The sequence below is a fragment of the Phyllobates terribilis genome, unplaced genomic scaffold (genome assembly GCF_046119375.1).
Source record: "Phyllobates terribilis strain yellow unplaced genomic scaffold, ASM4611937v1 Scaffold_8__6_contigs__length_399053987, whole genome shotgun sequence".
Classification (NCBI taxonomy): domain Eukaryota; kingdom Metazoa; phylum Chordata; class Amphibia; order Anura; family Dendrobatidae; genus Phyllobates; species Phyllobates terribilis.
In genome coordinates, this window is record NW_027362768.1 from 56,385,460 (window position 1) to 56,398,241 (window position 12,782).

The 12,782-nt window shown below is 44.7% G+C and overlaps 1 protein-coding gene across 3 annotated transcripts in view; it reads left to right on the forward strand.

The window, feature by feature from the left end:
• HMCN1 (hemicentin 1) overlaps positions 1-12,782 on the forward strand; it is a 924,522-nt gene that overhangs the window by 604,783 nt on the left and 306,957 nt on the right. For all 3 annotated transcript variants that reach the window (XM_073642974.1, XM_073642975.1, XM_073642976.1), the window contains exons 81-82: positions 8,589-8,849; positions 9,936-10,126. In XM_073642974.1, the coding sequence (XP_073499075.1) occupies positions 8,589-8,849; positions 9,936-10,126 (452 nt within the window). The remainder of the gene's footprint in view (positions 1-8,588; positions 8,850-9,935; positions 10,127-12,782) is intronic.

Below are 12,782 nucleotides of genomic sequence, written 5' to 3' on the forward strand. Positions count from 1 at the left end.
CCCCTCCCAGGCTAGAAACACCAGCCGTCAGCCGCCCCAGAAATGGCGCATCCATAGGATGCGCCAATTCTGGCACTTAGCCTTGCTCTTCCACGCTGCCCTGGTGCGGTGGCAGGGGGTAATAGGGTTGGGGTTGATGTCAGCTTATAATGCCAGCTGACATCAAGCCCAGGTTAGTAATGGAGAGGCGTCTATAAGACACCCCCATTACTAACCCCATAGTCAAAGTTAAAAAAAACACAAACACCCAGAATAAAGTCCTTTAATTGAAATAAAGACACAATCCTTTATTGTTCTAAATTAAACCATACTTACCGTCACGCCCATTCCAGCTGAAGCCAACGATCTCCTGCAATAAAAGAAAAATAACAAAGCAACCTCATCCTTACCTTTCCATGGTTCCCACGACAGCTTCAGCTCTGCTACATCGAGATGACAGGCTGGACCGCAGCAGAACGCTGCCATCCAGCCTCTCATCCCGCAGACACTGAGAAGCGCAGGCTTGCTTGCGCTGCTCAGCGTCTCTCTGTGACGACATCCAGATGAGCCGAGTTCATGTCCAATGAACTCGGCTCACCTCATGCACGTCACTGACAGCGTGGGAAAATTCTCACGCTGAAGCGGTGAGTGCAGGAGAATTCTCCCACGCTGTCAGTGACGTGCATAAGGTGAGCTCATGTCCAATGAACTCAGCTCACCTCCTGCACGTCACTGACAGCGTGGGAGAATTCTCCTGCACTCAGCGCTTCAGCGTGAGAATTCTCCCACGTTGAAGCGCTGAGTGCAGGAGAATTCTCCCACGCTGTCAGTGACGTGCATAAGGTGAGCTCATGTCCAATGAACTCAGCTCACCTCCTGCATGTCACTGACAGCGTGGGAGAATTCTCCTGCACTCAGCGCTTCAGCGTGAGAATTCTCCCACGTTGAAGCGCTGAGTGCAGGAGAATTTTCCCACGCTGTCAGTGACGTGCATAAGGTGAGCTCATGTCCAATGAACTCAGCTCACCTCCTGCACGTCACTGACAGCGTGGGAGTATTCTCCTGCACTCAGCGCTTCAGTGTGAGAATTCTCCCACGCTGAAGCGCTGAGTGCAGGAGAATTTTCCCACGCTGTCAGTGACGTGCATGAGGTGAGCCGAGTTCATTGGACATTAACTCGGCTCATCTGGATGCCCTCACAGAGAGACACTGTGGAGCGCAAGCAAGCCTGCGCTTCTCAGTGTCTGCGGGATGACAGGCTGGATGGCAGCGTTCTGCTGCGGTCCAGCCTGTCATCTCGATGTAGCAGAGCTGAAGCTGTCATGGGAACCATGGAAAGGTAAGGATGATGTTGCTTTATTATTTTTCTTTTATTTCAGGAGATCGTTGGCTTCAGCTGGAATGGGCGTGATGGTAAGTATGGTTTAATTTAGAACAATAAAGTATTGTGTCTTTATTTCAATTAAAGGACTTTTTTCTGGGTGTTGTGTTTTTTTTAAATACTTTACTAGAAATTCATGGTGGTCATGTCTAATATTGGCGTGACCCCATGAATTTCGGGCTTAGGGCCAGCTGATAATGCCAAGCTGGCCCTAACCCCTTTATTACCCAGTGAGCCACCGCATCAGGGCCCTGGATGAGTTGGGTACAGCGCCAGAAGATGGCGCTTCTATGAACGCGCCATTTTCCGGGGTGGCTGCGGACTGCAATTTGCAGCGGGGGTGGCCCAGAAAGCTTGGGCCTCCCTGCGCTGCGGATTCCAGCCCCCAGCTGCCTAGTTGTACCTGGCTGGACACAAAAACAGGGCAAAGCCCCACGTCAATTTTCTTTAAATTATTTCATGAAATAATTAAGAAAAAAAGGGCTTCCCTATATTGTTGTGTCCGGCCAGGTACAAATAGGCAGCTGGTGGTTGGGGGCAGCCCGTTCCTGCCTGCTGTACCTGGCTGGACACAAATATAGTGCGAAGCCCCACGTCAATTTTTTTTAAATTATTTCATGAATTTCCTGAAATAATTTAAAAAAATTGAAGTGGGGCTTCGCACTATATTTGTGTCCAGCCAGGTACAGCAGGCAGGAACGGGCTGCCCCCATCCACCAGCTGCCTATTTGTACCTGGCCGGACACAACAATATAGGGAAGCCCTTTTTTTCTTAATTATTTCATGAATTTCATGAAATAATTAAAAAAAATTGAAGTGGGGCTTCGCACTATATTTGTGTCCAGCCAGGTACAGCAGGCAGGAACGGGCTGCCCCCAACCACCAGCTGCCTATTTGTACCTGGCCGGACACAACAATATAGGGAAGGCCTTTTTTTCTTAATTATTTCATGAATTTCATGAAATAATTAAAAAAAAAAGTACGTGGGGCTTCGCCCTATTTTTGTGTCCAGCCAGGTACAACTAGGCAGCTGGGGGCTGGAATCTGCAGCGCAGGGAGGCCCAAGCTTTCTGGGCCCCCCCCCGCTACAAATTGCAGTCCGCAGCCACCCCGGAAAATGGCGCGTTCATAGAAGCGCCATCTTCTGGCGCTGTACCCAACTCATCCAGGGCCCTGGTGCGGTGGCTCACTGGGTAATAAAGGGGTTAGGGCCAGCTTGGTATTATCAGCTGGCCCTAAGCCCAAAATTCATGGGGTCACGCCAGTATTAGACATGACCGCCATGAATTTCTAGTAAAGTATTTAAAAAAAACACAACACCCAGAATAAAGTCCTTTAATTGAAATAAAGACACAATTCTTTATTGTTCTAAATTAAACCATACTTACCATCACACCCATTCCAGCTGAAGCCAACGATCTCCTGCAATAAAAGAAAAATAATAAAGCAACCTCATCCTTACCTTTCCATGGTTCCCACGACAGCTTCAGCTCTGCTACATCGAGATGACTGGCTGGACCGCAGCAGAACGCTGCCATCCAGTCTGTCATCCCGCAGACACTGAGAAGCGCAGGCATGCTTGCGCTCCTCACTGTCTCGCTGTGACGGCATCCAGATGAGCCGAGGTCATGTCCAATGAACTCGGCTCACCTCATGCACGTCACTGACAGCGTGGGAAAATTCTCACGCTGAAGTGCTGAGTGCAGGAGAATTCTCCCACGCTGTCAGTGATGTGCATGAGGTGAGCTCATGTCCAATGAACTCAGCTCACCTCCTGCACGTCACTGACAGCGTGGGAAAATTCTCCTGCAATCAGCGCTTCAGCGTGAGAATTTTCCCACGCTGTCAGTGACGTGCATGAGGTGAGCCGAGTTCATTGGACATGAACTCGGCTCATCTGGATGTCGTCACAGAGAGACGCTGAGCAGCGCAAGCAAGCCTGCGCTTCTCAGTGTCTGCGGGATGACAGGCTGGATGGCGGCGTTCTGCTGCGGTCCAGCCTGTCATCTCGATGTAGCAGAGCTGAAGCTGTCGTGGGAACCATGGAAAGGTAAGGATGAGGTTGCTTTATTATTTTTCTTTTATTGCAGGAGATCGTTGGCTTCAGCTGGAATGGGCGTGATGGTAGGTATGGTTTAATTTAGAACAATAAAGGATTGTGTCTTTATTTCAATTAAAGGACTTTATTCTGGGTGTTTGTGTTTTTTTTAACTTTGACTATGGGGTTAGTAATGGGGGTGTCTTATAGACGCCTCTCCATTACTAACCTGGGCTTGATGTCAGCTGGCATTATAAGCTGACATCAACCCCAGCCCTATTACCCCCTGCCACCGCACCAGGGCAGCGTGGAAGAGCGAGGCTAAGTGCCAGAATTGGCGCATCCTATGAATGCGCCATTTCTGGGGCGGCTGACGGCTGGTGTTTCTAGCCTGGGAGGGGGCCAATATTCATGGCTCCCTTCCTGGGCTATTAATATCAGCCCCCAGCTGTCTGCCTAGCCTTTGCTAGCTATTAAATTAGGGGGGACCCCACGTCATTTTTTTGGGGGGGTCCCCCATTTTAATAGCTAGTAAAGGCTATGTATTCAGCTGGGGGCTGATATTAGTAGCCTGGGAAGCTCCGTGGGTATTACCCCCTTCCCAGGCTTCAAACATCTGCCCCAGCCGTCTGCTTAACCTCCGCTAGAGCCTAAAATTAAGGGGAACCCCACGCCAATTTTTTTAATAATAAATCCTTTATTTTAATACTAAATGACAAGTACAGTAACCAACACTATCACTGTACTTCATATATATGTGACTGACATGTTTCTATCTATCTAATCTATGTGTGATGCTCTATCTTTCTGTTCTAAATTGTCGGGTACCGCTGCTGAATTGCCGGCCGGCTTTTTTAAAGAGACAGTGCATGAAAACACTATTATTTTTTTAAATAAATCCTTTACACTAAATGACAAGTACAGTAAGCAACACTCTCACTGTACTTATTATATATGTGACTGACATGTTTCTATCTATCTAATCTATGTGTGAAGCTCTATTCTTTCTGTTCTAAATTGTCGGGTACAGATGCTGAATTGCCGGCCGGCTTTTTTAAAGAGACGGTGCATGAAAACACTAATATTTTTTTTAATAAATCCTTTACACTAAATGACAAGTGCAGTAACCAACACTGTCACTGTGCTTCTTATATGTGTGACTGACATGTTTCTATCTATCTAATCTATGTGTGATGCTCTATTCCTTCTTGTCTAAATTGTCGGGTACCGGTGTATGCCGCTGCTGAATTTGCCGGCCGGCTTTTTTAAAGAGAGTGTCTTCTGAGCAGTTTGTCAGCTTTTGGACACCTTTGCAGGTGTTTTCTATGTGTTTCTATGTGTTTTTGTTTGCCTGCCATTGGTTTTAACGGTGTTCGACGGTGTTCTAAGGTGTTCGACGAACAGTTCGACGAACAGTTCCTCGAACATCCCGGTGTTCGACGAACCGAACCGAACCCGAACACTACTGGGGTGGCTCAACACTACTTATAAATGGGGTTGGGACCAAGAGTCACCTCTGCTTCTGAGGATAAGTTTATCCGGGTCACCAGCCTCAGAAATCGCAGGTTAACAGCAGCTCAGATTAGAGACCAGGTCAATGCCACACAGAGTTCTAGCAGCAGACACATCTCTACAACAACTGTTAAGAGGAGACTTTGTGCAGCAGGCCTTCATGGTAAAATAGCTGCTAGGAAACCACTGCTAAGGACAGGTAACAAGCAGAAGAGACTTGTTTGGGCTAAAGAACCCAAGGAATGGATATTAGACCAGTGGAAATCTGTGCTTTGGTCTGATGAGTCTAAATTTGAGATTTTTGGTTCCAACCACCGTGTCTTTGTGCGACGCAGAAAAGGTGAACGGATGGACTCTACAACCCTGGTTCCCACCGTGAAGCATGGAGGAGGAGGTGTGATGGTGTGGGGGTGCTTTGCTGGTGACACTGTTGGGGATTTATTCAAAATTGAAGGCATACTACCACAGCATCTTGCAGCGGCATGCTATTCCATCCGGTTTGCGTTTAGTTAGACCATCATTTATTTTTCAACAGGACAATAACCCCAAACACACCTCCAGGCTGTGAAAGGGCTAATTGCCCAAGGAGGAGAGTGATGGGGTGCTACCCCAGATGACCTGGCCTCCACAGTCACCAGACCTGAATCCAATCGAGATGGTTTGGGGTGAGCTGGACCACAGAGTGAAGGCAAAAGGGCCAACAAGTGCTAAGCATCTCTGGGAACTCCTTCAAGATTGTTGGAAGACCATTTCCGGTGACTACCTCTTGAAGCTCATCAAGAGAATGGCAAGAGTGTGCAAAGCAGTCATCAAAGCAAAAGGTGGCAACTTTGAAGAACCTAGAATATAAGACATATTTTCAGTTGTTTCACACTTTTTTGTTAAGTATATACAGTGGTGGCAAAAAGTATTGGCACCCCTGCCATTCTGTCAGATAATACTCAGTTTCTTCCTGAAAATGATTGCAATCACAAATTCTTTGGTATTATTATCTTCATTTAATTTGCTTGCAAGGAAAACAACACAAAAGAGAATGAAGCAAAAATCAAATCATTGATCATTTCACACAAAACTCCAAAAATGGACTAGAAAAAAGTATTGGCACCCTCAGCCTAATACTTGGTTGCACAACCTTTAGCCAAAATAACTGCGAACAACCGCTTCTGGTAACCATCAATGAGTTTCTTACAATGCTGTGCTGGAATTGTAGACCATTCTTCTTTGGCAAACTGCTCCAGGTCCCTGATATTTGAAGGGTGCCTTCTCCAAACTGCCATTTTGAGATCTCTCCACAGGTGTTCTATGGGATTCAGGTCTGGACTCATTGCTGGCCACCTTAGAAGTCTCCAGTGCTTTCTCTCAAATCATTTTATAGTGCTTTTGGAAGTGTGTTTTGGGTCATTTTACTGCTGGAAGACTCATGACCTCTGAGGGAGACCCAGCTTTCTCACACTGGACCCTACATTATGCTGCAAAATTTGTTGGTAGTCTTCAGACTTCATAATGCCATGCACACGGTCAAGCAGTCCAGTGCCAGAGGCAGCAAAGCAACCCCAAAACATCAGGGAACCTCCGCCATGTTTGACTGTAGGGACCGTGTTCTTTTCTTTGAATGCCTCTTTTTTTTCCTGTACACTCTATGTTGATGCTTTTCCCCCAAAAGCTCTACTTTTGTCTCATCTGACCAGAGAACATTCTTCCAAAATGTTTTAGGCTTTCGCAGGCAAGTTTTGGCAAACTCCAGCCTGGCTTTTTTATGTCTCGGGGTAAGAAGTGGGGTCTTCCTGGGTATACTACCATACAGTCCCTTTTCATTCAGACACCGACGGATAGTACGGGTTGACACTGTTGTACCCTCGGACTGCAGGGCAGCTTGAACTTGTTTGGATGTTAGCCGAGGTTTTTTATCCACCATCCGCACAATCTTGCGTTGAAATCTCTCGTCAATTTTTCTTTTCCATCCACATCTAGGGAGCTTAGCCACAGTGCCATGGGCTTTAAACTTCTTGATGACACTGCGCACGGAAGACACAGGAACATTCAGGTCTTTGGAGATGGACTTGTAGCCTTGAGATTGCTCATGCTTCCTCACAATTTGGTTTCTCAAGTCCTCAGACAGTTCTTTGGTCTTCTTTCTTTTCTCCATGCTCAATGTGGTACACACAAGGACACAGGACAGAGGTTGAGTCAACTTTAATCCATGTTAACTGGCTGCAAGTGTGATTTAGTTATTGCCAACACCTGTTAGGTGCCACAGGTAAGTTACAGGCGCTGTTAATTACACGAAATAGAGAAGCATCACATGATTTTTCAAACAGTGCCAATACTTTTGTCCACCCCCTTTTTTAGGTTTGGTGTGGAATTGTATCCAATTTGGCTTTAGGACAATTCTTTTTGTGTTTTTTCATTGAAGACAAATTAAATGAAGATAATAATACCAAAGAATTTGTGATTGCAATCATTTTCAGGAAGAAACTGAGTATTATCTGACAGAATTGCAGGGGTGCCGATACTTTTGGCCAGCACTGTAATTCCACATGTGTTAATTCATAGTTTTGATGCCTTCAGTGTGAATGTACAATTTTCATAGTGATGAAAATACAGACAAATCTTTAAATGAGAAGGTGTGTCCAAACTTTTGGTCTGTACTGTATGTAAATATTACACTCAGACTGAGGTAAATGACAGCAGTAACTAGTACAATCATAAGATGAAGTCTTAGAGTAAATGGTACATCTCAAACTGCCCCAGAGTGAGACCAACAGCAAGTGCTTAGTGCATAATGCCCTAACGATGAAGTATCTTAGGAACCTTAATTACATACAATGCAGACCCAGCAGTAGCCAATCACACGCCATATAATTTACTTATACTGCTGCTTCTAACCTCCTCCTGCTGCTCCAAAATACACAGGGATCAATCTTACCCTGTCATATAAACTTCTACATTTGGCATGTGTTTACGTGCTCCGTCTCAGTGTCCCCACACACTCATACAGTATTTTACAGCTCAGAAGCAGGAAGTCATACAGAGCTGACAAAATAGTGAGATAGTGGAGAACCCCAACTTTCACCGAGCTTTATATCCCTAAATTTGCTAGAAATTGTTTTTATTTTCCTAATATATATTTGAGGAAGGATTATATTTGGTCTTATTTTACTTTGAGTTTTTTCTAGGTGGTGATAGATAGAGGTTGGAAGGGTTTTTTTGTTGCATGCCTAGATTTCTCTGGCTTACTCATACTTCCAGGCTCCAGCATGAATTGTCCAGCTCATTGTTTTCTACCCACACTGATCAAAGAGCAGGGTGTAGGAAGAAACGACTAAGTAGATGCAACTGTATGGCTCCACAGTTCTCTTTAAGATCAAGCCAAGTCATCCAGAAGTGCTCTGTCACATCATTAAAATGAGAATATAGACAGACTGGGTGGAAACATACTTCTTCACAGATTCATTGTCTCCCTGCTTGAGTTTATTTATAAAATGCTGCTATATATCAGGTTTTTGCCGTTGCTTCACTCACAGTGTAATGTCTATGGGGGCAGGGAGCTTTTGTAAAAGGCCGCCTAACCGCACAAGTAATATAACATTTACCTCTTTCATACAGGCGTTTACTTTATTTAGCATTTCAGGTGTCCACTCCTAGTAATACTTGTATTGATTGTATGTTATATTGTAGAGCCGCCAGCAATAAAGCCACATCAGAAGGAGTACACCGTCTCTGTGGATGAGTCTGTCACAATGCTCTGTGAGGCCTATGGAAATCCAACACCTGAGATTAGTTGGGGTAAAGATGGAGCACCCCTTTCTGGACAGAGAATAATCAGCAATGGGGCTTTACAAATAGCATTTATTCAGCCAGAGGATGCCGGCCAATACACCTGTGTAGCGGAAAACATAGCCGGCTCTGTCAGCTTTAACATGACCCTATTCGTTCTGAGTAAGTATGAAAACTAAAAATAACATCTTATTGTAAACAGTGAGCAACTGGTTGTAGAAACCATAAATCATATCTCTAATAAAGGAGCATTTTGGATAAAAATCAAAAACCTTCTATCACGTTGTGTTTATGTGTATTATAAGAGCAGCGGCCGCCAGTTATTGACATGTAGTTGCCTGGTCCATAAAATCAACCAGACTAGTTCATTCTGCAATTTTCACATGTACCATAGATCTATGGGAAAAAATGACTTGTGTACACTGGCACACTACTGTAGATATTATTGGGTCCATTGAGCACACTGACTGACTGTACGCATGTCTGAACTCGCCCTTATGCTGAGAGCTGTGATGGACGATGAAGGGTTCTTCAGTAGACTAGGCTCATTTATTAAAGGGGTACTCTGTGCTAAATAAAAACGTTACTGTAAGTATTTATGGAGTGAAAATAGCAGACTGACACGTACTTACCTGCTGTGAGTCCTGCGGGTCACGACAGGCTGCTCCATGGTCTTCTTCAGAACAATGATGTCACTGCTTTTCCGCTTCAGGACCGTTAAGGCCTGTGATTGGCTGCATTGGTCAGGTGACTAGAACGGCTCGGCATCAGGTGTTCTCTGTGGCAGTCTCTCATTAACTCATCATTATTCCTTTAAAGTGCACCTGTCAGTAGGATTGTGCTTAGTAAACCACATACACTGTCAGGTGGGCGCCGTTACACTGAGTAAAATGGTTCCTTTGCTGATGAAATCCGTCTTGTGACCTGTCAGAGGCCAGAGATGGGCATACATAATGAGAGCATCAGTTACAGCCCCTCCCTAAAGTCCCGTCCCAGAGCATGAGCATATCATTATGGCAGAACTGAAAATAAAGATTATAAAATAATCACAGGACGGATTTCATCAACAAAGGTATTATTTTACTCAGTGTAATGATGCCCACCTGACAGTGTATGTGGTTTATTAAGCACAATCCTGCTGACAGGTGCACTTTAGCAATTACTTTTCTCAGTTTCATCCCCCAATATATGACAAGATTAGTGTAGTGATCTCTTTTTAATTTCCATCCATTTTTTTTTCATCTTCAGTCCCACCCAAGATCATAAAAAATACCAAAGACTATTTTGTGAGAAATAGTTTCCAAGTTACCATTCCTTGTATGACATATGGAATTCCGCCACCAGCAATATCCTGGAAAAAGAACAATGCACCAATAATAGAGGCAACTGGAAAATATCAGGTGCTGAAATCTGGAGGATTCATTGTGCACAATGCTGAGGTAATTGTAATGTTTGCAAATGAAAAAATAAAGCAGTTACCGCTGTAAGGTTGTAATAAGGAGTGAAGCCATCATGGGTCACATGGTGAGGAGGGTCCTCCAAGCTCTTGTTCTGGAAGAGCAAGTGGTATACAACACAGGCTCGGGATGGAGCCTCAGAGCCTAGAGACCCTGGTCAATCACTGTGGAGATAATGCAGAAGTCCAGAGTAAATCAGAGCAGGAGGCTCACTGACGCCATGGAGCAGAGTGTGAAGATGTAGAAGAGTGGAGGAAGTAACAGGACTTTTGTAGCATTGCAATAGAGCAACAGCTGAGTATGACCAGAGACAAACTGTGGCAGTATAACAGAGCTGAATGTGTCTGGCGGCTCACTGTGACTGATTAGCAGAGCTGATTATGTCTGGCAGCTGACTGTGACTGAATGGCAGAGATGAATATGCCAGGAGCCACTGTCACAGGTGTGTCAGAGGTGACAGACAGTCGCCCTGCAGTTGGTTGCAGGAGATCTCTACGGTAAGATTAGGAGATTAGTTAAGAGGCTGTCTTTAGGACCAAGCGGCTCCTCCCTGTTGCTAATTAGCTCTCTGGACTGGGTGTATATATACCTGGTGTGTCTGAGAGGGAGTCGCCGGCTATACTCATTTTTACTTGTGTGGCTTAGCAGGAGCAGTACCTCGTCCTCTCTGGAGCTTGAGGCCGTGTGCATATTTGGAGTTTTCTAAAAGCTAAGCAATTTCCCCCTGTTTTGTCTTCCTTGTTGTCTTTAGTGTTTAGTAGAGGTTGACTAGGGCTCATCTCCTTCCATCCCTAGCCGTAGCCTTACGCCAGGGAAAGTAGGGCGAGGCACGCGTGCGGCGATTGCTGAAGAGACAATATAGGGACGTTAGTTGAGACAGAGTGATGCTAGACCAGACTAGGAGGTCTCCACTTCCCCCTTTCCCTAGTGTCTGGGCTTCCTCTCCCTTTTCAAACTGTGTTGCACTAACACCTGGCCTGACAGCCACAGAATGAGCTGTGAACAGCAGCTGTAGTGGCAGATGCCTGAGTTCTCAGGCGGTGTCTTGGGTAAATGTCTTTGGAGAGTGATAGTACAGGAGCGCTACTGCAACCCGGAAGCAGAATTACAGATGACAAACTGCTCATCACTAAATCGAGGACAGATGAGTAACAGACGTCAGGCCACTACTGTGTCCCTATTTTCCAATCATCACAATGTCAAAATCAAGCACTAAAATCTTCATAAAACAAAACTTTATTGAAGCACACTTAAAAATATTTTTTTCAGCCTTTTTTAGTGTGTTTCAATAAAGTTCTGGTTTTATGAAGATTGCAGTGCTGTATTTCTGTTTTGATATGTGATGTGATCAGGCCCCTCAGTCTTCAGGCTGTCAAGCCATGTTGGCTGAGCACTACTCTGCCGCTGGTCTCAGATGTGCAATCTAAATACTTTCTCCAAGTTTACACAAAAACTCATGATAATCACTATAATTATTTTTCTTTTAGTTTTATCAGTAATTGTTAGAACCCTCCTGTTTGTTTTTTCCATCTTGTGTTTTGCGGTCACGTGACCATCTGCCTTTATATTCCAGCTCCGTCCTTTTGGCTGTGCTGGACTTCAGTGTTTGACTGTTTCTCTAGCCAGGTGCTTCTGTGCCTTTCTCTGTCAGTTCGCTTGGTCCTTCTGGGACCTCTAGTACCTTTTTGTCAGTTTGTCTTTTTGTGTTCTGCAACAACTTCTCTGTTTAGGAGGTGTCCCTTTTTTGTCCCAGTCCTTAGTTCTTTTAGGGACCCCTCCCCTTATGCTATAGGTCTTCGTTCAGACTAGCCGAGGACAACGGCGGGTCTGTTTGCTAGGAACAGGCAGCCCGCTACATCGTAGGGATTCAGCTTAGTCTTACTGTAGGGACAGCTTTCACCTATCTTTCCTTAGTACTTGTTGCAGATCATAACAGTAATTGTAAAAGAGGTTCTAGTTTCGGTAGCAATATTAGAAGTCGCAAGAGATTGATAGACTAGAAAGCTGATTTATAGGTTAGTATCATAAAAGTGGATCTGTCACCAGATTTTCCAATATGAACTCCATAGATTAAACTTTAAGACCTGACAAGGCTGGTATTCCCACTTTGAAAATCCATGTCAGAATAGTTGCATGATCCTTTTTGAAGGTTTTCCTTCCGAACATTAAATTTTTTATGTCTAGTGTAGCTAAAGTCATAAAATCTAATTTTAATTTTTGGTTTATACAGTCATTAAGGCCAATATTAAAAGAAAATGCACCAGTCTTTTCAGGTCTAAGATATCTATTTAACCCGTTATCGAAGAGAGCTGCACATGTGCAAAGCTTCGCCCCCTGCACTATTCCTGTCAGATGATGACTGTTATTCAGCCATCATCCATTTCTGACAGCAGCGAATAGAGCTGAGCTCCACCTGCTGCTGTTAACCTGTTAAATGTCATCAACCGCAATATTTACAGAGTGCAGCATGGGGGCATGCTATTCCATATACCCATCACCCTCCTTGCAAAGTGATTAAGGGGTGCCAATGGGTTGCTATGGCAGATGGCAGGTCGTGGTATGCTGAAGAAGTGGTAATGTTAGTGGTAATAGTAGTAAACGTGGTAATATTAGTAGTAATGGCAGCAGAGGTGATAAT